At 60.0% G+C, this 22,040-nt stretch overlaps 1 protein-coding gene across 1 annotated transcript; it reads right to left on the reverse strand.

The window, feature by feature from the left end:
• Positions 1–65: 65 nt before the first annotated feature.
• On the reverse strand, positions 66–16,117 carry SMARCD2 (SWI/SNF related, matrix associated, actin dependent regulator of chromatin, subfamily d, member 2). Its single transcript, XM_068418491.1, has 13 exons — positions 16,012–16,117; positions 7,813–7,997; positions 5,751–5,793; positions 5,031–5,153; positions 4,794–4,913; positions 4,530–4,625; positions 3,420–3,521; positions 2,979–3,140; positions 2,603–2,700; positions 1,581–1,716; positions 1,339–1,461; positions 1,151–1,252; positions 66–1,076 (listed from the first exon to the last, which is right to left on the reverse strand). Exons 1-13 carry the CDS (start codon positions 16,096–16,098, stop codon positions 1,023–1,025), a joined length of 1,431 nt encoding a protein of 476 aa, XP_068274592.1. The 5' UTR covers positions 16,099–16,117; the 3' UTR covers positions 66–1,022.
• Between the last annotated feature and the right edge of the window lie 5,923 nt (positions 16,118–22,040).

Raw genomic sequence — 22,040 nt, forward strand, 5'->3', positions numbered from 1 at the left:
ACACAAGAGGCAGAGCAGGCACCCCTGAGCCATACACCCTGGATATATGTAAACGCTCCCCCCCCCCCCCGCCCTCCACCTGCGACCCCCCCGGAGGAGGCAGAGCTGCTCCGGCCGTGCCTCGAGGAGCAGGGGGGCAGCGGGGTTAAGGCACTTGAGCAGGTCCGGCGGGTGGTGGCACTGTCCCCTCAGCCCAGCGCTGTGGTCCCCTCGCTCCCCAGTAGCTCCAGTTCTTGCAGAGCCCTGGTGACCCCGCAGGCTCCTGGGGGCAGAGCTATCCCCTCCGAGACCTCCTATTGCTCACAAGATGAGTCACTAATTATGTAAAACAGCAGGAGGGGGGTGGAGTAATCAACTGATTGTCAAAAACTTAACGCTAAAAAACTTGGTTACATATAAAAAGAAGAGCTTGGGCCGAGCCAGCCCTCGGAGAACACGAACCACTGCATAGATTGAGGCCGTGAGTGCAGTAAGAGGAACTCAATATATTAATCAAATACAAACCCACTGTACAAAACGCTTCCTTAATTATTTTTTTTTTTTTATAAAACCTGTTCACAAAAATAGTGCAAAACGTCGGGCACCAGCACAGGGGAGAGGGGCTGGCGTTTGGAATGACAAAACTTTGGTTGAAGAAGGGGCAGGGCCGGGCCTGCCCTCGCAGCGGCTGGGCTCAGGGAGGGCACGGGCAGCTTTTCCCTACCCCAGGAGGGCAGGGGGTGAGCAGGAGGGCTGGGGTCAGCGCTAGGGGGGACGAGGCGAACAGCACGATGCAGAAGCAGGACGCGTTAACGCAGCAGAAGGGCTGCAGCAGGGAAGTTATTGGGGGGGGGGGGGGAACCCTCCGCTGTGCTCTGCCTGGGGCTAGAGCTTCCCGGCCGCGGGGAGCCCAGGGGTGCGAGTGGCTCCGAATCCCTCCAGGCACGTGGGGTTTGTGCAAGTGCTGTGTTTGATTCCAGTAAGAAGTACCGTCAGGCTCAGGCAGCAGGGAGAGAAGGAGCTCCCGAGCCCCCGCCGGCCCCTTAGGTGAGGCGGATCCCAAGCACTTGTTCCAGTTCCTGCCGCCGCTGCTGAACCTGGAGGAGAGGAGGGTGGTCAGGCAGGGAGAGGGGACCGCCCCCCACCCCCTGCAGCACCCCACGGAGCCCACCTTGGCAAAGATGTGTCTGCCCACGGCCTCCTGCGCCCAAGGCTGCTGGTAGAACTCAGCCCGCCGTTCCTCCTCGGGGTTCCCGATCACGTCCGTTATGATCTGAGCAAAACACAGGGTTGAGGGGGGAACACGGGGCTGGACCCCACCACTCCAGCCCCTCACCCTGCCCAGCCCCGGGGTTTCACCTTGAGGTCCCTCCTCTGGGATTTGATCCATTCCTGGATGAAATCCTGCGGGTTGTTGCTGAAGCTCAGCATGAAATCGCGCTGTGTCTTCAGCTGGTTGATGGATTCGATTGTCTCGTGGATCTAGGGAGATGACAAGGGGTGAAGGGCAGCTGTCCTGTCCCCCCAGCTCTGCGGTGCGGTCCCAGGAGCGCCACCCTGCTGCAGGGCCAGGGCTGCCCCCCTCACCAAGGTCCCCGTACCTTGGCATCCAGGGAGGCGATCTCCTGCTGGTTGGTGGTGGAAGCCAGGAAGTTGCTCATCTGAGCTTTCAGGGGATCATCCACCTCCACATCGATGTCGTAGCAGGCTGTCTTCTTCTGGTCATTGGGGTCCACACTGGGAGGAAACGGTGTTGGGAGCAGGGGGGATTTCCTCAGCCTCCACCGTGATGGAGGGGTGGATCAATCCCCCCGACAGCAACACGACTGCTCCAAGAAGCCCCCAAATTTCTTTGGCTGATTCTTCCCCTCTCAAGTGGCTTGTATCAGCACTAGTGTGGCCAGCAGGACTAGGGCAGGGATCGTCCCCCTGTACTCAGCACTGGTGAGGCCACACCTCGAATCCTGGGTGCAGTTTTGGGCCCCTCACGACAAGAAAGACCTTGAGGTGCTGGAGCGAGTCCAGAGAAGGGCAACAGAGCTGGGGAAGGGTCTGGAGCAAAAGTGTGATGGGGAGCGGCTGAGGGACCTGGGGGGGTTTAGTCTGGAGAAAAGGAGGCTGAGGGGAGACCTTCTCACTCTCTACAACGGCCTGAAAGGAGGGTGTAGCGAGGGGGGGGGTCGGTCTCTTCTCCCAAGGAACAAGCGATGGGACGAGAGGAAACGGCCTCAAGTTGTGCCAGGGGAGGTTTAGATTGGAGATCAGGGACAATGTCTTCCCTGAAAGGGTTGTCAAGCACTGGCACAGGCTGCCCAGGGCAGTGGTGGAGTCCCCATCCCTGGGGGGATTTAAAAGCCGTGGAGATGTGGTGCTGAGGGCCATGGGTTAGTGGTGGGCTTGGCAGTGCTGGGTTAATGGTTGGACTTGATGAGCTTAAAGGTCCTTTCCAACCAAAAGAACTCCATGATTCTGTAAGTGACTTGTGCTCACTGCTGCTTTGGGCTGGAGACCTCACAGACCCTGCAGGTACCTCCTGCACCCTGCCAGGGGGGTACCCTGCCCCTCCACCCCCCAGAGCCCACCAGCCCCCAGGAACGCTGCCCAGCACGCCCACCACCCCTACCTGATGGTGTGGTTGATGATGATGGGATCTGGGTGCTGCAGGAGCCCCGCCAGCTTCATGGGGATCTCGGAGAAGCGCATGCGGATGCAGTTAAAGATCTGGAGGGGCAGAGCAGAGCATGAGCTGCCTGTGGCAGGGCCTCCTTCCACCCGCCATGGACAGGGCCAGGCAGGAGGAGGGGACTTGCCCAGCCCTGGTTTGTACATGCCAAGCTGATGGATGCAAGCCAGAGCCTGAGGAAGGGGCATAAATTGAGACTGGGCAGTCTGGAGTGCCTGTTTTGAGCCAGAAAAGATGTTTTTTCTGGCCTTACTGGGGGTGGGAAGGGTGCTCTCCTCCCAGCAAACCGCGCTGGTGTGGCGGGGCAAGGGCTGACCTGGCGGAAGTAGCGGTTGCAGTTGATGTACTCCTTCTCGTGACTGTCCTGCAGCTTGTTGTGTTTGATGTAGAGCCAGAGCGCCTGCATGATGCTGGCGCGGGTCTGGGTGTGCACCCCGAGCAGGCGAGCCAGGCGAGGGTCCAGTTTGTACTGTGGTGGCTGCGGGGACACACAGGAGGAAGGGGGTCTGTCTGGTACCTGGGAGGGCTTCTCCTGTGGGCACGCTGCCCTGCACAGCCCTGGTGTCACAAACCTGTGTCCATGCCTGGAGCTCTCTGCGCTCCTTGCCATCCTCACAGCCTCCCAACAGCCTCATACAAGGCCCTGCCCCAGCCCAGGCCCCTCTGTCCCCCCCTTGGACTGCCCCACGCAGATGAGCCGTGCTGGAGGAAGGGCAGCAGGGCACAGCCAGCACCCACGCAGCCCCAGGGCCCCTACCTGGTGATCCAGCATGAGCAGCAGGGTGCATTTCACATTGACGTCGCCAGGACGCTTCACTTGGAAGCCGTCGGTCTCCTGGGTTGTGGGCAGCCGGTGCCACTATGAGAGACCAAGGGGACACTGGTCAACTCCAGGACCAGTGTCCGGGCTTTGGGGTCTGCAGCCAGGAGCAGAGAGCTGGTGCTCAGGCTCTGCACATGGGTCAAGCAGAGGCAAGACAGCCTGGATCTCACCCGGGGCAGTTCCTGGGAGTCTGACCCCAGTGGGCTTCAGCTGAGAGCCCACCCGGTCCAACAGATACAGCTTGATGTGCTCCAGCCCAGAGGTGGACGGGAGTTTGGATGGGCTGGGTGAGTTACAGCCGTGAGCACTCGATGCTGAGGGCTGAAACAGCTCCTGGGATCAATCCTGCCTCAGCCACCGCAGGGGCTGGGTGTCAGAGCTGCTCTCAAACCACTCTGTGCATGAAGGGGATTCACCCCCACTGCTGCAGGCACAGCCGCAGAAACAAGCCTTTCTCAGGGGGAACAGCGTGAGCTGGGTGCAGGGAAGCCTGCTCCAGGCAGCAGCACCCCAAAAAAGGTCTGACCCCCACTCACAGGCTTCATCTCCCCGAGCATCTTCCAGCCAGGCAGCAGGCTGGGAGGCACCAGGGCAGACCCTTCTTCCCACCCGGCGCTGGGGCGTACAGATGAGCCTTTCTGCAGCATCACCACCCGCGTTGGGCCTCGCTTTTGCCAACCTGTGGGACCCGGGAGCTGCCCAAGCTGCCCCTCAGAGCCACGTCCTCACTGCAGCCCCAACACCTCTCTGCTTTAGCTGCAGCCTTGCAGGCATGAGGGGGGTTAAGAGCTGAGCAGGGAGGAAAATGCAGCCCTAAACTTGAGCCTAGAAAGCACAGCAGCGTGGTGCCCTGGGGAGGGCTCAGCACCACCCCAAAAGCACCTTGCTAAGGCCCTTCCCGCAGTGGGACAGGCGCTGGGCTGGGGAGCTGAGTGCCCGCAGGGTCAGCGGCAGGACCACCTCCCCACGGGGATAACGGCTCTCCCCACCCTGCCCAGGGTGCAGAGCCAGCCCCGCAGCGCGGCCAGGAGCCTCCCGTCTCACCTCCACCAGATGGTTGTCTGGCCCATACAGCTCTTTGTCCAGCTCGATGACGAGGCTCTTGAAAAAGGAGGAGAACTTCCTCTTCTGCTTGCTCGGCTGCAAAGTAAGAGCAGGAGAGCCTTGGCCTGGCACTGCTGGCCACGGAGGGCCCCAGCCCAAACGCTGCCTCCAGCACCCAGCGAGCAGAGGGCCATACCCACCCCCAGCCGAGCTCTCAGCACAGCTTTCCTCCCGCAACCAGTTCACCCCTGCCCATATCCTTACGTCCTCCAGCAGTTTGCCCTCCACGCGTAGCTCCCACGAGGCCACACGCTCGCCGCCCTCCCCTTCTTCTTTGGCTGGGGTGAAGGTGTTGGAGATGTAAATCCTCAGCTTGCGCTTTTGCTGTGGAACAGGAGAACAGAGAAGGGGATGCTTGGAGTGAGAGGGTGGCTGGCAGCACCCGCAGCAGCACCCACCTTGTAACCCCCCCACCCCGGCCAGCCAAGGCTGCCCACACACCGTCAGCGGTTTCTTAATGGCCTCTTGAATCTCCATCCTCTTCCGAGCGATGGTTTGGTCCAGCTTGCGCTCAAAGGCCAGGAGGTCCATGTAGGCCTGGGATTCTGGGACCAGTTCCCGGATCTGTCAAATGGAAACGGTCAGTCCCTCGTGTGCTGCGATGGGGCTGCCCCCCGCCCCACATCAGCCTCAGCAACGCTGCCGGTGCTGGGCTGACATGCCAAGGAGTCACCAAGTGACACGTCCGGCACGACAGCACCAATTTCTCCTTTCAAACAAAGATTACAGCCCTGCAAAGCTCTTCCTAAATCAGAGCCATGCTGCAGACCTCAGTTTGGAGCCCGTCCATGTGCTCTGCACCCCACCCGGTGTCACAAGCAGGTAACGTAACCCTGCATTGTCAAGATGGACCCTCAGGAGAGGCTTAGGGTCCTCCTGGGGTCTCCACCCCAAGCCACCACTGCTCCTTTCTTGCTCAAAGTCCTGCTTGTCCAATTTGTGCACACCCCAAATCTCTCCTGCCACCCCAAAGGATGAGACTGAAATCTTCCAGGCTGGTTTGGGACCGAGCAGAAGTGATCAGCAGGCAGGATGTGGCCCAGTGAGATCCTCCTCGCTGCAGGGACCTCATCACCCTGGCTGCCTTGGGACTGCAGCACAGATGCCACCATCTCCCTCCAGCAGCTCAGCTCCTTCCCCGTGCACCGAGGTGGCACTCACCCTCTGTGGCAGGACCTTGTCAGCCATCTTCCTCCTTTTCACCCTGTAAAAAGCACAGAGACAGGCAAAAAAAAAAATTACACGGCAGCTCTTGCAGGACACCACTGACCTCTGCTTGTATGCCAGGAGCCCAGGGGATCTTTTGGCCCCATCCAGGCCAGGCTCTGAGGAGGGGAGTCAGGGCAGCAGTGCCAGCTCCATGCCACGTGGATGGCTCAGTTGGAACCAGGTGTTAAGGCTCCTGCTGCAGTGAACGTGTCTGGGGGAGCAGGTTCCCTTTTGGGGCTGCTTTATGTGACCTGGACCTTGGACTTGCAGGAAGGGAGCAAAGAAAGGCTGTAAGAGCACCCAGAGCACAAGTCCTTGGAAAGAAAAAGAGATGATAGCCCTGTGGGCAAGCCAAAATGACTCCGGGTAGAAGGTTTTGGATGTCTAGAGCCTATCACCAGGGAAGGAAATCCAGTCCCTGGGTTGTTTGCTCCGCTGCTGCCGCTTGCTAAAGGTGCTGCAGGGCAGGAGCAAGGAGAAGGTGGTACAAGGCAAAGCTGCGGCTGCAGGCACGCTCCCGGCTGCAGGACAGCGTTCCACAGTTTCCTCTTTGGAAACGGCCATCACGCTCTCCCAATGCCACAAACCAAAGCCCAGCTCCAGCAGCTCACTTAAAACCAACTTCCAACAAACCCACCTTGCCATGGTGGGGCTGAAGTCATCGTGGGGAGAGGAAGCAGAGCGGCCTCTAAAGCCACAGCACGGCTGCGGCCCTGCTCGAAGCCGTTTTAGCTCTCGCCAAGCTCGTAGCACCCTGTCAGGCCGCAGGGCCCTGGGCTTTCCTCCCCTCCCACACGCTGCAGGCTCCCGGCCCCCATCAGCCTGAGCCCACCCCGATGCCCCGGTAAATTCATGCTCAACGCCTGGATACGCAGGGAAACGCTCTCCTCCCGTTCTCCTGCACACGTTAGGGATGGGGCAGGGTCCAGCAGGCAAAGGGAAGCAGCAGGGCAGCAAACATGGGCATTTGTGCAGCCGTCATGACATGTCCAAGGGTCGGCGGCTGCCCCACAGCTGCTCACACAGGAGGACAAGTCGGGAGGGCAGCCCTAGCTAAGAGCAGGGTCAGAGCACTGCTGGGGGCTCTTCTTGCAGCACTGAACTCTTCCTGCCCCGCAGGGTTTGGCCACCCCGTTGGCAGCTGGCAGGTCCCGATCCCCTGATCCGCAGCCGGCCGGGAGCGAGGGCGCTCGCCCAGCCGCGCGTGGCTGATCCCCCGCAGCCAGCCCCCGGGAACGGAGCCGCAGCCTTATCTGGGCGCTGACGTCCTTGCTCGGTGCGAGCTGCCCCTTGTCCTTAATCCCCAGCTTGCTCTGGAGCACCGGAGGGACGCGCAGCCGCTGTGCAGCCGCCGCGACTCCCTGCGGAGGGACCACGGAGCCAAGCGAGCAAGGCCAGGGCAGGGAATGGGACCTGAGTATCCATTAGAACCGAGGGATCCTGCCCCGAGAAACAGCCTCCTGAAGTCCTCACAGAAAACAGGAACAGAGCAAAGGGATTAGCAGCGTCATAAATAAGCGAGGAGCTGCTGGCAGAGCCCTGCTTGCGGCTTGCTGAGACCAGCCCCCACAGCCCTACCGAGACCGCAGCTCCGGGGAGCGTCTCTGCAACCTGCCACCCCCGTCCCCTGTTTCCATCCATGTCTGCGCCTGCCAGAGCCAGCACAAACCCCTGCCAGAAGGGGAAAGACTCCGAGGAGCCGGTGCTGGGGCCTCTGGCAAGCACAAACACACGCAGCGAGGCTTTTCGGTTCCTGGCACGGAGATCAGAGCGCGGGGAAGCTGCAGGCTGAGTGATCTCTGCCCCCATCATCGCAAACATCCCAGCCCCGAGCTCTGGCAGGTTTCCCACCACCAGCGGTGCCAGCTGCAGCGGGGCAGGGGTGAAGTCTGCAGGCAAGCTGTGCTGGCCGGCACCCCGCTGCAGGCAGCTCGCCCCGGGACCCAGCAGGTCACAGCAGCCCCCTCCTTGCCATGGGTGACCATCCCAGAGCGGGAGAGTACCAAGCCCTTACCCTCTCCTCTGGGTGGGCAGCGGTGGCTGTGCCTGGGGGGTCAGGAGGCGCTTCCTGAAGGGGTCCATCATCGACTGCGGCAGGCCGGGTCTCATCGGGGAGGCTGCTCCGTAGGGGGGTGCTCCGGGTGGTCCCACCTGCAGGCCTGCCATGGGCATCCGGCTGCCGGGCGGCATCCCCGGGCGCTAGCGAGGAAGAGGAGAGAGGAAGAGTGTGTGTTAAACGCTGCCCTGTGAGGTGGCTTGACCTTTGCTGGGGACCAGCAGATGCCATCCACCCTCTTGCTTCTTCCTCGGGAGAGATTTCTGAGGCTGTACCCTGCTCCGAGGTGTGGGCGAGGGACAGAGGAGGGAGGAGGGAAGGAGCCTTCCTTGCTGCAGGAAGGGTGATGGGAAAGCAGAACCGGGACAAGAAGCCACCGACCGCAGGGGAAGCCCGGCCTGCCAGCGGCACGGAGCCGAAGCCATGCATGGCCCCGAGCCACCACCACGCAAGCAGGAGCTGCTGGACCTGGAGCAGTGCGAGGTTCAGTCACAAGGGTCACTGCCTGCAAAGCTGACACCCTGGGGACATCGGGGGCTGTGGCGTGGGTTGTGCTGTGGGTTCCTCTCCAGAAAGCAGCAGTGCTGGCAGACGCGATGCCCAGGAGGGGAGCAGGGCAATCCCACTTCCTAACGGCACCGGTCACGCGGCCGGCAGGCAGGAAGGAAGCCGAGCTCCCGGGCGCAGGGGATGGAGGCAAAAAAACTCACCCCCCTGCCAGCACACCAGCTCCTGCCACCATCCTTCCCCCTCCAGGGACCCAGAAAGGGCATTTATGAGCCACAACGCGATACCTGACCACTCCTGCAAGGGGTCCCGACCCAGGGCAGCACTCACAGCCCCTCTGCATCCCCTGGGGCAGAGCAGCCCAGGTCTAAACCCCATGCAGCCCCTCAGGGCCCCCGACACGGGTCACAGCACCCCATAACCCGCCGGCCGTCCCTGCGTGCTCCAGCCTGCTTCACCAGCAGCCCAAGCCAACAGCCTCCCGGGATCCTTTGATCCTCAAGCTCCCGGCTGCCAAGACGCGAGGCTGGGAGAGCCACCAAGCCAGCAGAGCAACATTTCTCCCCTGCCACAGGCTCCTCGACGTGCCAGGACATCCCCCACGGCTCCTCTCTCCTGCCACCATGAGAACGGGGCCGGGACACATGGCTGAGCCACAGAAGAGCTAACGAATCTGCCTCATTATCCCAAAGGAGCCAGCAAAGTGATGCCGCGGGCTGATAAGCTTATTTGCATATGGGCATTAATTTCAGTGCAAAGCCCAGGCACAGGAGGGCTGGGGGCATGAGACCACCGCTGCAGCCTGCTTGTCCTCCGCAGCTCCTACGGGCAGGCTCAGGGGGGCTGGTTCGACGGCAGCTGGAGCCAAAACACACTCACCTCCTCCCCAAAAAGCTGGTAAACACAAACCCAAGAGCTCGAGTTGCTCCTGGCTCTGGGTGTCTCTTGCAAGGGGGAGATCCCGAAAACACACAAAGTGCTGCACGAAGAAGCGTGTTGCAGCTGGGAAGCCGAGCAGCAGCAGGCCACAGGATTAGTGCCGCACGGGGAAGCTCAAAAACACGCACGCGAAGCGCGAGCGGAGCCGTTACACAACCAAAGGCTGCCTCCACCTTCGCTCAGCCTGCCTTTGAAGCAGCGCTTCCAGAGCCTGGGCTCGCTAACCTGCCCTCCCTACGAGGCAGGAGCCTGTTTCTTCCCCCTAACAGCTCCCAGATGTTTCTCTCCTTTTGATCAGCCACGTTTACGCAACTCCTCGTGGCAAGCGGGACTGCGCCGGCATTGCCAAGAGCCGCCGCGGCCAGCGGCACCTCCTCTTTGTCAAAAATCGCAAGGCAAGAACCCAGTTTCTTCGGGTTTATCAAGAAATCCTCCATGGCAGGGAGGCGGCACCGAGATCCACACCCTTTGCAAAATTCAAAACCAGAGGTACTGCGTAAATCCTGTTTGCCAGCGCAGCGTGGGTGCAGGAGGAGCGCCAGGAACCGTGCTGACTCCCCTGTGAGGGCTCCTGGAGAACAGATGACCCAGGAGAAGAGGTTGTGAAACTTTTCATCAGAAATTTAGGAGCCCCAAGAAAAGCCACATAGTGCCAAGGCTGCCTGCAGCCACCTGCAGCTCCCTAAGAGCCGTCAGGAGCACAGAGGAGACCAATGGCTTTCGAGGCAAATCCTGCCCCTGGGTGTTTCTCAAGCCTACGCAGAAGACAGCGACCAGTGCCACGGGGAAACGGGTCTGAGCTCAGGGAGGTTCCCTACGTGACAAAGTACAACAACACAACCCCTTCCCCACAGGTGCCAACGGGAGGATGCTGTCAGCAGCTTGCTTGGACTAAGAGGCAATGTGGCCACGACCAGCTCCCATCCTCACCACCACCATGCCCATCTCCTACCTCCCTCTGCCACGCCATGGGTCACATTTCTGATCTATCCCTGAAACGAGAGATTTGGAGAGTGGCTGAATCAGTTGAGAGGGTCTTTGGCAGCTCCACATGAGCGATAGCATCTTGTGCAAGGTCTCCTGTGTGTCCATCTGTTCTTCAGAGGGCCAGAGGCTGCTCGGTTACAAGAAGAGGAGACACCTGTGTCAGCAGGGAGAGATTCAGCACAAGGATGAACGGATCTGTCGTACTTAAGACTTTAACGTCACCTCCACACACATCTGAGAACCATCAGCCACAGTTAAGCTGCCGGGGGAGCGAGCTCCTGCCCACCAGAGACCTGCAGTTCATCACTTGGACGAGCAAAAACAGGGCAGGCAGATCCTCCACGCGGATAGTTTTTCCTCCTCTCAGTTTCCCCTCAAGATTTGCAAATTGCTAACAGAGAAGCCTCTTGGCAAAGCAGGGCCAGCCTCTGCCTTGTGTTCAACCAGTGACCGCAGCCCTGGCCGGGGGAGCCTCAGCCCTCTCGCCCCCTGCCCGAAGGCTGCAGGCTCCCGAGACTCAACCCACGCAAGCAGCCTTAAATCTCACAGCCTTAAATCTCTGGTTAAGCCACGAAGCAGCATTAACGGCTCCGGTGGGATGAACCCTGCCTCCGTCACGCTTTGGAAGCCCTGGAAATTAGCAGGATGCAAAGGAGCTTAAATTCAGGAAATTTTATTAGACCAGCTCAAACCAAGGGGACCTTCCTTAGCTCCTTCCTGGCTAACACCACCTCTCAGCCCTTCGTCCACCCCTGCTCACCCGGGACAGTGCTTCTGCCCCATCCCCTCCGGGCACTGCCTTGTCCTCCCCTCCCTGCCCCGCTGCCCCTGCCAGTGGGGCGGACAAAGGGCAAACCTCGTCAGCTCAGCTCTGAGGAACAAGCTGGACCTCGTCCAGCCTTCCCCGCGGGGAGCGAGCGGAGCCGTTTGGAAACGGGACAGAAAACAGCTTGTTTCTGTTCCCTGCCAAAGCCGAAGGAACGAACGGGGCTGGCTGGGGTTTAGAGGTTCATCCCAGGTCAACGCACAGGCCGCTTGCGTTCGGGGAGCTCTGCTGAGAGTCAGCTTCAGTTGGATCCAGCGAGAGGCTGGAAGGTTTCCTGATGGATGTTCGTTGGCATGACGGGAGCCTCCTCGCCTGCCAAAGGCCCCTTGTTGAGGAAAGGCAAGCCAGAAATCAGAGGCTGGTAGCAGAAGGGAGAAACAAGGGGAGCAATAAGTCGCAGGATGGATCTGCAAGAAGAAGCCAGGCTGGAGAGCGAGCTGGAAGAAAAGCAGCATCTCAGAAAACAGCTTGAGAGCCTCTTCATCTTCCTCCCGAGACCGCAGCTCTTCCCTGCGTCTCCCCAACGAGGGGGAAAGGCTCTTCCCAACACACGTCCCGTTTTGCTCCATCCAGAAAGGCACGATCCAACTTTGTCCACACTAACAATCGGGGAGCGAGAGCCCACATGCATCCTCGCCCGGGGCTCTGGGAGCAAAGCCCTGGGCAGATGCCAGGCGCCGACAGCTCTTCCTGCAAGTTCCTCCCCGCATGCCCAGACGGCAGCACCTCCCACGAGGTCAGATGCACAAGCAAACCCTCTTCAAATGGGATCTGAGCTCCACGCCAGGCTGGTCTCAAGGAGAGCTCAGCTCAACCCAGGGCTTCGCATGGATCAGGACCAACTGAGTCACCTCCAGCACACCCCAAAACGGTGCTTTTCCCCTTGTCGTTCATTCTTATCTGTGAGCAAATCCCCCTTGGGAGGGTGCCAGGAAGAGCCCGTGTTCGTGCTGGCAGAAATCTTCATCCGGGAGGCGGTGTTGTTATCGAGATGCCGTTGCGTGCTGCAAGCTCTGGAGCAGCACTTTGCTCCCAGCAAGCCCCAAACGACCCCACCACAGCTCGGCACGCTTGGAAGACCTGCTGTATTTCGATACAGGAGGAGTTCCAGGAGTCAGATCGCTTCACAGCTAAAAACCGTGGATGAGGAAGTAGTAAATTAATGGCAGAAGGGCAAAGTAACAGGCAAAGACACCGAGCAGATTTAGGACATGTGCTGGCAATGTTTCAAGCAACAGCGGAGATGTCTGGGACCAGACAAACCTGCCCATCTGCGGCCTCACACCTGAAGCCACAGATATTACAGGTCAGAGAAAGGAAAGGTCACGGGGATTCAAACCATAACATGGGTGCTAACGCAAGCAGGAACAAGGAACAAAGGTGTTGGGATCCTGCTTGAAAGAGAAACTCTGGCAGCCTTAAACGCAGCATGGAGGCATGTACAGGAAGAGCGGAGATAGGTGCCTGGTACAAAACACTGCCCCTGGTTGCTGCTGCAGTGCTAAACTGCCCAGGGAATGGCTCTGAGAGCTCCTGAGAAGGTCCTGTGGAGGAAGATGGAGTGAGAGCCTTCAACAGCAAGGTCTGGAGATGTTTTCCACCTAGCAGAACCCCGCTGTCACATTTCCCCAGGAGAAACAAAGGGTGCCATGGTCTCCGTTGTTGCTTTCCTTGTTGCTCCAAGAGGACAGCGTTCATCTCCTTTGTGTCCTCACTTAAACTAACTCAAGGCTCAGTTTATGATGAAACCTGCCTTGGAAACCATCTCCCTTGGGAAGGGTGGGGTCACCCAGCCCAAGCAGCATCACAGCTTTCTGCGCAGCTTTCTGGGGCAGCTCCAGCCCTGGCTGTTGTCCCCACACCCCCTTCAAGCTAATCCCAATCCCCTGATGAGCAGGAACACAGTTCTCCTCTGCTCCCAAGAAGATGGGGTGGATCTCTCCCGTGCCACACTACACCCTCTCAGACATGCCCAGGCCCACCCCAGCTTTCACCTGGCTCCATCCCAGTAACCCACACTTCTCCAGCTCCTCCGTCCCGACTGCCTGCACGGGTTTCTCCAAGAAGCACGGCTCCGCTTTCCTTCATGCTGCTGCCCACCCAGGGACGGGATCACCGAGCCCCAGCTGCTTTCAGAGTTAGGAGCTGCTTGGACCGCAGCAGCCCTCCTGTCCCACAGAAACCAGGATCTTTCTTGCCAGCAAGTGCCAATGAAACCCCTTTAATGAGGCACCTAACGAACGCTGCTTTTTGCCACCTCCCTGCACCACCAAAGCACCAGCACAGAGTAACTTCGAGGCCGAAGCACCGCTTTGCACAGTCCCGTCTCCACCTCGCAAAGCCAAGCCCGCTCCCTGCCACAGCGTCAGGCTGATAACTCAGGAAAAACCTCTCCTAAGCCCGAAACTGGCACCTGAATAAACAGAAGAAAGGCTCCTTCTCGCTGAGTTTACACCAGCCGGCACAACGTGGATGCTGGGGGCTGGGATGTGGCCTCGGCAGCACGCTGGCAGGGACGGGGGCTCTGCAGCCAGACCCGCTGCCAACGAGCCTGACGGAGCTCACTTGCTCATCCACCTCCTGAGAAAACCCCTCTCCTTTCTGCTCCAGGCACAGCACCGGTGCCTGGCTGCTCTGGAAACATCAGCTCCCAAAACATTCCTAAATTCATCCCAAAAGGGACTCCTCAAGGGAGCCGTCTTCTTGAGTTCCCTGCTTAAGCCACCAGTAAATACCCAGCAGGCACGCAAGGATGTCAAAAGGACGAGCATATGGTTAATAATCCCGTGATTAAAGAGCCCCTAAGCACTCGCTGGCGTGGATGAGGGCTGTTGTGTCTCCTCGTGCCCAAATAATGCAGTTCTTCATTAAGCCAGGGCATAACGGAGCAGATTAGTCCTGCGGGTAGGGCAGGGATGGCCGTAGGAGGGTGCGGGGCTGCCTTCCCCAGCCTGGGAACTGCAAAACAACGCGCAGACCCTCTGGGTCGTACCCGCTCTCCCCTCCCCTGCCAGCGAGCTGCAGCTCACGGCCCGACACGACACATGGCACTCGCCACCGGCCCCGCCGACACAGCCACCTCCTCGCCGGTGCCAGACACGGCGGTGACGTCCACTCGGTGTCCATCACCGTGCGCTCCCAACACACCAGCACAGCGTTACGGCCAGCAACAGGGGGACAAAGCGAGCATACATTACCCTGTTTACCTGCAGCGGTGAGCGGCTCCCAGCTGCTCCCGTCGGGCTCTGGCTGCCCGGCTGGATTTTGCAACCTGCCACACGGAAGGTCAGGGCACACGATCGAGCGCCCGCCTGGCCCGAAACCCCTCCGAGGCGAGTGACCATCGAGTCACACCAGCCTTGCTGCACCAGCTCAGTTTTCAGCGTTTTTTAAGGCTACAGGGGGAAGTTGTTTCCTCATCTTGTATTAATGAAACTTACAAGCTGGAAATTCCCTCGGCTTGATCGATTTCTCAAGTTTTAATTCATGCAAATAAGGCAGCAGCGCTGGAGGAGGCGATCGGCAATGGACAAGAACGTGTTGCACAACCGGGCTCCTCCATTTCAAGCCTGCCTGGAAGATTGTGCTTTACACCAGAAACCTAATAACCAAAATAAACACCCCGGGCACAAAATTGAACTGACAAGGTGCAAGTGAGAGGTGGAAACTTGAGTGTATGTCAGAATATACTTATCATGGAACAGTTTGGGTTGGAAGGGACCTTAAAGACCATCTAGTTCCACCCCCCTGCCACGGGCAGGGACACCTTCCACCAGACCAGGTTGCTCCAAGCCCCATCCAACCTGGCCTTGAACACTGCCAGGGAGGGGGCAGCCACAGCTTCTCTGGGCAACCTGGGCCTGGGTCTCACCACCCTCACAGCAAACAATTTCTTTCTAAGATCTCATCTCAATCTCCCCTCTTTCAGTTTAAAACCATTCCTCCTCGTCCTGTCACTCCATGCCCCTGTCAAAAGCCCCTCTCCAGCTTTCCTGTAGCCCCTTCAGGTACTGGAAAGTGCTAGAAGGTCTCCCCAGAGCCTTCTCTTCTCCAGGTGGAACAGCCCCTGCTCTCTCAGCCTGTCTCCAGAGCAGAGGGGCTCCAGCCCTCTGAGCATCTTCGTGGCCTCCTCTGGACTCACTCCTGTGCTTATAAGAGATGTTCAGGCTGGAAAACGACTGATTCCTTTTGCTTTTTGAGGGCTGCTCCCTGTTCTGATTTACTTTCCCCCAACATTAGCAAGCGCCAGCTCTCCTCATCCACCCCTTAACCATCTCCCGAGCTTCTCCTTGACGACACCCACCCACAAACGTTACCTCCACCTTGGCCAGGAGGCAGATAAACAGGTTTCAGGGCAGGTCGGTGCTATGGGAAATGGCTGCGGAGCCAGGGACGTGCTCGCTCTTCCTCCGCTCCGCTCCCTGGCAGGATCTCACGGGATAACGGGGTCAGGCAGGCCGGCTCCTGCCCGGTGGTCCCGGTGGGCACCCACCGTGGCTGCTGGGGCCGAGGGGATGCGCTGGGCGTCGGTGCCGTTAACTTTTACCGGGGGGTGTGAGAGCAGGAGGCGAGGGAGAGCGCGGGAAGAGGGAGCGCGTGGAGGGATCCTAACGAAAACCGGCCGGAAAACCCCATTAACCGGGATCCCAGCCCGGGGGGCACTGCTGGAGGCCGGGCTCCCGGGTGAGGGGCACCCCGGGGTGCCCTCGGGAGCGGGCGCAGGCCCGGCAGCCGCTGCCCCCCCCGCCGCCGCGGGCCCCGAGGCGCAGCGAAGGCCCCAACCGCCGGCCCAGCGCCCGCCACCCCCAGGCCGGGCCCCGGCGCCCTGAGGGAGCCCCCGCGACCCCCTCCGTGTCCCCTCACACCCCCCCCCCCCCCCCATCCCGGGGCCGCCTCACCTGGTACTGCGCGGCGGCCGGGCCCATGGGGCGGTAGCCCGGAGCGGCGGCGGCGGCTGCGGGAGCCGGGCTGGGGCCCCGCAGCATGGCAGGGCCGGGCCCCGGGGGCGGCGGGGCGGCGGCGGGGGGCAGCGGGCTGAGCGGGAAGGCGCCGCGGCCGGCCATGGCGGCGGGGCGGGGGGGCGGCCCCCACCCGCGGTGTTTGCGCGGAAGCGGCGGCGGCGGCGCCCGGGGACGGAGTCAGCGCGAGGCGCCCGCTGGCCACGCCCCCTGCCCCGTGGCCACGCCCCCTGCGCCGTGGCCACGCCCCCGGGCAAACCCCGCCCGCCGCAATGGCTCCGCCCCCCAGGCTTAGCCCCGCCTCCGCGGGGGGCACACGCGTGTGTGCAGTGCGGGGAGGTGGGTGTGCAAGCGCGTGTGCTCGCGTGTGCGACGTGGGTGTGTGCGTGATGCCGTGCGGGCGTGCCGACACGAGTGTGAGGGCGTGCACGCGCGTGGGCGTGCACGGGTGCGCGCGTGGGCGTGCAGACACGAGGGTGGGCGCATCCGTGTGTGTGTGCAGGTGTGAACGCACACGGGCCTGAGTGCACGGGTGCGCGGGTGTGCAGACGTGGGTGTGCAGACATGGGTGTGGGTGTAAAGATGCGCTTGTGTCTGCAGCTGTGTGTGCGAAGGGGTGTGTGTTTGCAGACATGAGTGTGAAGGCGTGTGCATGTGCGTGTGCATGTGCGGTGTGTGCATTCGCAGGCATGAAGGCCTGCACGTTTGTGTGTGCAGACGTGGGCGTGAAGGCACACGTCTGCACAGGCACACAGGTGTCAGGGCATGCACGTTCACACATGAAGCGCGTGCATGTACATATGTGTGCGTGTGGGTGGATGTGCGTGTGGGTCTGTGTTCGTGGGGGGGTTTGCATGCGCGTGGGTCTGAACGTGCGTGCACGTGGGTGTGCAGACACGAGGGTGGACATGCCCATGTGTCTGTGCAGGTGTGCAAGTGTGCACGCACACAGGTCTGAATGCACGGGTGTGTGAGTGCGTGGGTGTGCAGACGTGGGTGTGAAGGTGTGTGCTTGTGTCTCTGTGTGTGAAGGCACGTGATTTTACAGACAGAAGTGTGAAAGCACATGTGTGTGCATGCAGGCACGCGCGTGTGCGTGTGCACGAGGTGTGTGCATTCGCAGGCATGGAGGCCTGCATGTTTGTGTGTGCAGACGTGGGCGTGAAGGCATGCATGTGCACACGCACACAGGTGTCAGGGCGTGCATGTTCGCACGTGAAGCATGTGCACGTACATATGTGTGAGCCTGGGCAGGTGTGACGGCCTGGGTGGGTCCGTGTTCATGGCAGGGTGTGCATGCACATGGGTGTGAATGTGTGTGCAAGTGGGTGTGCAGACATGAGAGTGGGAATGTCCATGTGTCTGTGTGGGTGTGCACACGCACAGGTCTGAATGCACAGGTGCGTGGGTGTGTGGGTGTGCACACGTGGGTGTGAAGGCATGCGTGTTAACAGACATGGGTGTGGAAACACGTGTGTGTGCATGCAGGCGTGTGCGTGTGCATGTGAGGTGTACATGAAGGCACGAAGCCCTGCACGTTTGCACGAGCAGCACGCGTGTGTGCAGACGTGGGTGTGAAGGCACACGTGTGCACACGCACACACGTGTCGGGGCGTGCACGTTCGCACGCGGAGCGTGTGCGTGTACACGTGGGTGGGTGTGAGGGCTCGGGCGGGTCCGTGCTCGCGGGGGGTGTGCGGCGCGGGGGGCGCTGGCACACGCGTGTGCGGGCGGGCGCGCACGGGGCGGGCGGGCGGCAGGACCCGGAGGAGCCCCGCGGGGGCAGCGCCAGCTCCGCTGCGCGGCCGCCAGGGGTCGCCGCAGGGCCGGGCCCCGCCGCTCGCTCCGCCCGGCGTCGGGGGGGCTCCGGGGGGCTCCGGGGTGCCCGGCCCGGCCCAACGGACCCGCCCGGTGGGGGCGAGCGGGGCCGGGGCGGGTGGGACGGGGCTGGAGCAGGACGCGGACCCAGCGTGGGGCAGGGCAGGAGCAGGGCTCGTGTGGGGCAGGGCCTGGTGTGGGTCGGGGCCACACGTGGGGCCTGGCGTGGGGCAGATCCCAGTGTGGGGCTGGGCAGGAGCAGGGCCCTACATAGAGCCTGGTGCGGGGCAGGGGCTGGTGTGGGGCAGGGCCCTATACAGAGCCTGGTGTGGGGCAGGGCAGGAGCAGGGCACGGCTTGGGGCAGGGTGGAGCAGCCCGCTGTGGGATGCAGAGGTGTGAACCGCGATCCGTTCCCCTGCGGGCGCTTGATGCCAGCCTGTGCCCGGTTCAACCAGTCTGGCTGCCCGTGTGGGGCCCAGGACGAGAGCAGAGCTCTGCCTGCTTTCTCCCAGCAAGCCGCTTGCAGAAAATACCTGGTGCTGTGGGGTGCTCCTGTGCCCCCCATGTGTGTTGAGTGCCAGACCAGGGCCGGACCACGGAACATCCCTGCATCTTGCCGTCTGAGCTCATTTCTGGGGAGCAGGAAGCAGTGGAGGACACTCTGTGATGGGGAGGGTGATGCCCACGCCATCCCGCAGACGGGGGATGCAAAGGAATCAGAATCATGGAATCCTTTTAGTTGGGAAGAACCTTTAAGATCATCGAGTCCAACCGTTAACCCGGCACTGCCAAGCCCACCACTAACCCATGGCCCTCAGCACCACATCTCCACGGCTTTTAAATCCCACCAGGGATGGGGACTCCACCACTGCCCTGGGCAGCCTGTGCCAGTGCTTGACAACCCTTTTGGGGAAGACATTGTCCCTGATCTCCAATCTAAACCTCCCCTGGCACAACCTGAGGCCGTTTCCTCTCATCCTATCATTTTTTTATCTTCTGGCATTCAATTAGGAGTAATAAAGTAGAAGTTTTTACAGATCTTCATCTGAAGTTGCAAGTGAAAATGGGCACCCTAAGGGCGATGGGGTCTTCCTGCAGCTCCCAGCCCCGCTGTAGTGTGGGGGACCCCATGGCTGATCATGGGGTGACCTAAAAATCCTGCAACCCCTCAATGTGGGGGGGGCTGCATCCACGGCAGATCAGACCCAATGAGCAGGGGTAGGGGCAGAGCTACCGGGGCATCCCTCGGTGTGGGGGTGCGGGTGCTGGCTCTGAACGGGGGTGCACGGGGCTCTCCGGAGGAGCCTGTTGCATCCCCAAACCACCCTGTGTCTTGCCAGCTTGCCCTCCACGGCTGCTGATTCCCCGTGCAGGGGATGTAGGTAGGATTTTGGGGACAATGTGGGTACTGTGTAGTCCCTGTCCATTTGGTGAAGGCGACCTGGTGGATGAGCAGTACAAGTGATGATGTCTTTCCCCTCCAGCAGCTTCACCAAAGTGCCCAAGTCACTGGGCACAGGCAAAACCCATCTGAAGGTGAAGATGAAGCCTCTTTGCGTGGTGGTTGTCACTGAAAACCTTCCCCTGAGCAGACATCCTACATAGAATGGGTCAGAAAAGGCTCCTTGCAGCCCTTTCCCTCTTACAGGGCTTGGGACTTTATCCCGGTCTCATTCCTTTTGGCTTCTCAGAGGGCTGGAGCCCCTCTGCTATGGAGACAGGCTGAGAGAGTTGGGGCTGTTCAGCCTGGAGAAGAGAAGGCTCCGGGGAGACCTTCTAGCACCTTCCAGTGCCTGAAAGGGCTACAGGAAAGCTGGAGAGGGACTATTGACAAGGGCAAGTAGTGACAGGACAAGGGGGAACGGTTTTAAACTGAAAGAGGGGAGACTGAGATGAGATCTTAGGAAGAAATTCTTTGCTGTGAGGGTGGTGAGACCGTGGCCCAGGTTGCCCAGAGAAGCTGTGGCTGCCCCCTCCCTGGCAGTGTTGAAGGCCAGGTTGGATGGGGCTTGGAGCAACCTGGTCTGGTGGAAGGTGTCCCTGCCCATGGCAGGGGGTTGGAACTGGATGGGTTTTAAGGTCCCTCCCAACCCAAACCAGTCTGTGATTCTAGTCTATGATTCTCAGCTCAGTGGGACGGCAGCGATGATGGGTGTTCATTCCTGTGGAGGACACACATGGCTCTGCCGTTCTTCTGTGCAATCGCTCAGATGATTTTCCCACTTTGTTTCAGAGCGGGCTGTGCTGGGCACCGTTTCCCTTTCCCATGGGAAAACCATTCTCCAGGGTACAGAGTTGCTTTTCCTACGCGTAGATGGGAAAGAAACCTAAACCAGAGAAACGTCACCTCTTTTTTTTTTTAGTTTTGCTGCAATGTAAGAGATGCTGCTAAACCCAAATAAACTTCTGGAAATAAGGGAGATAAACAAAAGGCTTAAGATGAAGAAATGCCAGCACAACAGCAATTTAATTTGCCTGCGTGTGTGCTCTGCAATGCAGTCGGTAGCTATGAGGCATCCTGCTGCGCTGCCGCAGGGCCCTCGCAGAAGCGATGCGCTTTCGGGGAAAGAAGGCAAGGATTGTGAGGATTAGGGCTTTATTGCTTTTCCAGCTCTGTCTTCGTTCCTGTCATCCTACCGTGAGCACACGGAGATCCCCAGGGCTTTGGGGACAAGCACGGGCCAGCAGCCAGGACGCCGGGTCTTCCTCCTGTCCCTGCTTTGCTGAAAGACCTTCAGCAAGTTGCTTCTTTTCCCTTCTCCCCAGTTCTCCACCCCTGTTTCAGAGGTAAATCCTCCATCCCAACCCACCTGGTCCCGCTGCTGCTGGCAGGAGATTTCCCTGCACAGGGCAGAGGTGGCCAATAAATCCCAGCACGGGTTTCCCCACAGGAAAGCAGAGCCAGGCTGTGCGGGAACATCTCCCCAGGTGTTCCCAGTCCTTAGTGGGCACATCTTTGCAATCCTCTTGTTGCCTGAGAGCTTTGGCAGCTCTAGCAGCACTTCTGTGTTTCAGTCCATCTCCAGGGATCAGCAGGCGCTTGGGAAAAACCCTACTTTCCTTTTTCCCTTAATGCAGAAAGTCTGGAGCTTCCAGACCACACCTACCCCAGTCTATCCCAGCTCCATCTGGGTCCAACCCATGAAGCAGCTCTGCCTGACACCTCACATAAGGCACACGATTAAGCTTTGAGTTATCAGCCAGATAACTCGGGTTTTAGATTATTTACCTGTGCAGGGAAGGTTTCCCTGTCAGGAGGAGTTAAAGCAATGCTGGGAAGACGGCTCCTGTTTAACCTTCTCTGAGCTGTAATGAGATTGAGTTTGTCATCTTGACGTACCGTTGTCGTTCGGCAGCTGTAAGCTTTCAGGCTGACTCTGGAACCTGTCAAACTCCATCCACCCCTAAAAGGTTGTGTGATGGGCTCGGGATGGGTTGTGTTGCCTGGAGGCTGGGGACAACCCTTCTTGGTCACCTTCATCCCCATGGGTCGGGTGGCCAAGGCTGGGCTCGGAGGGCGGATGACTCGTGTGGCAGTTGGTACCATGGGACAGAGCTGAGACAAATCCTGCGTTTTCCAGCTGAGCCAAGATGCTTTGGGGTGTGGGGGGAAGGGAGCAGTGGAAGGATCAGGTTAAGACAGCCTGTTAATGCCAAAAATCCCGGATACACCATGCCGGGAAGCTGCACCCACGCTGGCAGGTGAGCCGGGTCTCCCAGCAGATCCCTGGCATTGTCTTCAGCCCCATCGCTTCCTCCTGCGCCTCTCCAGCAGTAATGGGCTGCCCCACTGTGCCACCTTCACAGGAGTCCACCCCACATCCCCCGGCCTTCTCAGCTACAGGCAGTCTCCCTCGCGATCCAAGGCACCTGGTATTTAAAAGCATTAAGCCCAAATTTTTGTGCTTTTATCCCTTCGTGGGTTGGAGGCATTAGATCAGGATGATGCTAAGGGGGTTGATCCTGGTGGAAAACCTTCTACCTTCTTCCCAAAAGCACGAAGAAGACCTTCGCATCAGCATTTCTACGGGCTCAGCCCCTCCGTAAAACCTCTGTGCTTGGGCACAAGAGGGCACTGAAACACCGCCGCGATCGGACCGTTCACAGAATCACCGAATCCCAGCCTGGTTTGGGTTGGAAGGCACCTCTG

The sequence above is a fragment of the Nyctibius grandis genome, chromosome 26 (genome assembly GCF_013368605.1).
Source record: "Nyctibius grandis isolate bNycGra1 chromosome 26, bNycGra1.pri, whole genome shotgun sequence".
In the NCBI taxonomy this organism is placed as follows: Eukaryota; Metazoa; Chordata; class Aves; order Nyctibiiformes; family Nyctibiidae; genus Nyctibius; species Nyctibius grandis.

Excerpts from the sequence above, each read along its gene's own strand:
- SMARCD2 (XM_068418491.1), bottom strand. The coding sequence starts at position 16,098 with ATGCTGCGGGGCCCCAGCCCGGCTCCCGCAGCCGCCGCCGCCGCTCCG. Across the intron at positions 7,998-16,011 it reads CGGCCGCCGCGCAGTACCAG|CGCCCGGGGATGCCGCCCGG; the intron begins GTGAGGCGGCCC and ends CTTCCTCGCTAG. Across the intron at positions 4,626-4,793 it reads AGGGCAAACTGCTGGAGGAC|CCGAGCAAGCAGAAGAGGAA; the intron begins GTAAGGATATGG and ends CTTACTTTGCAG.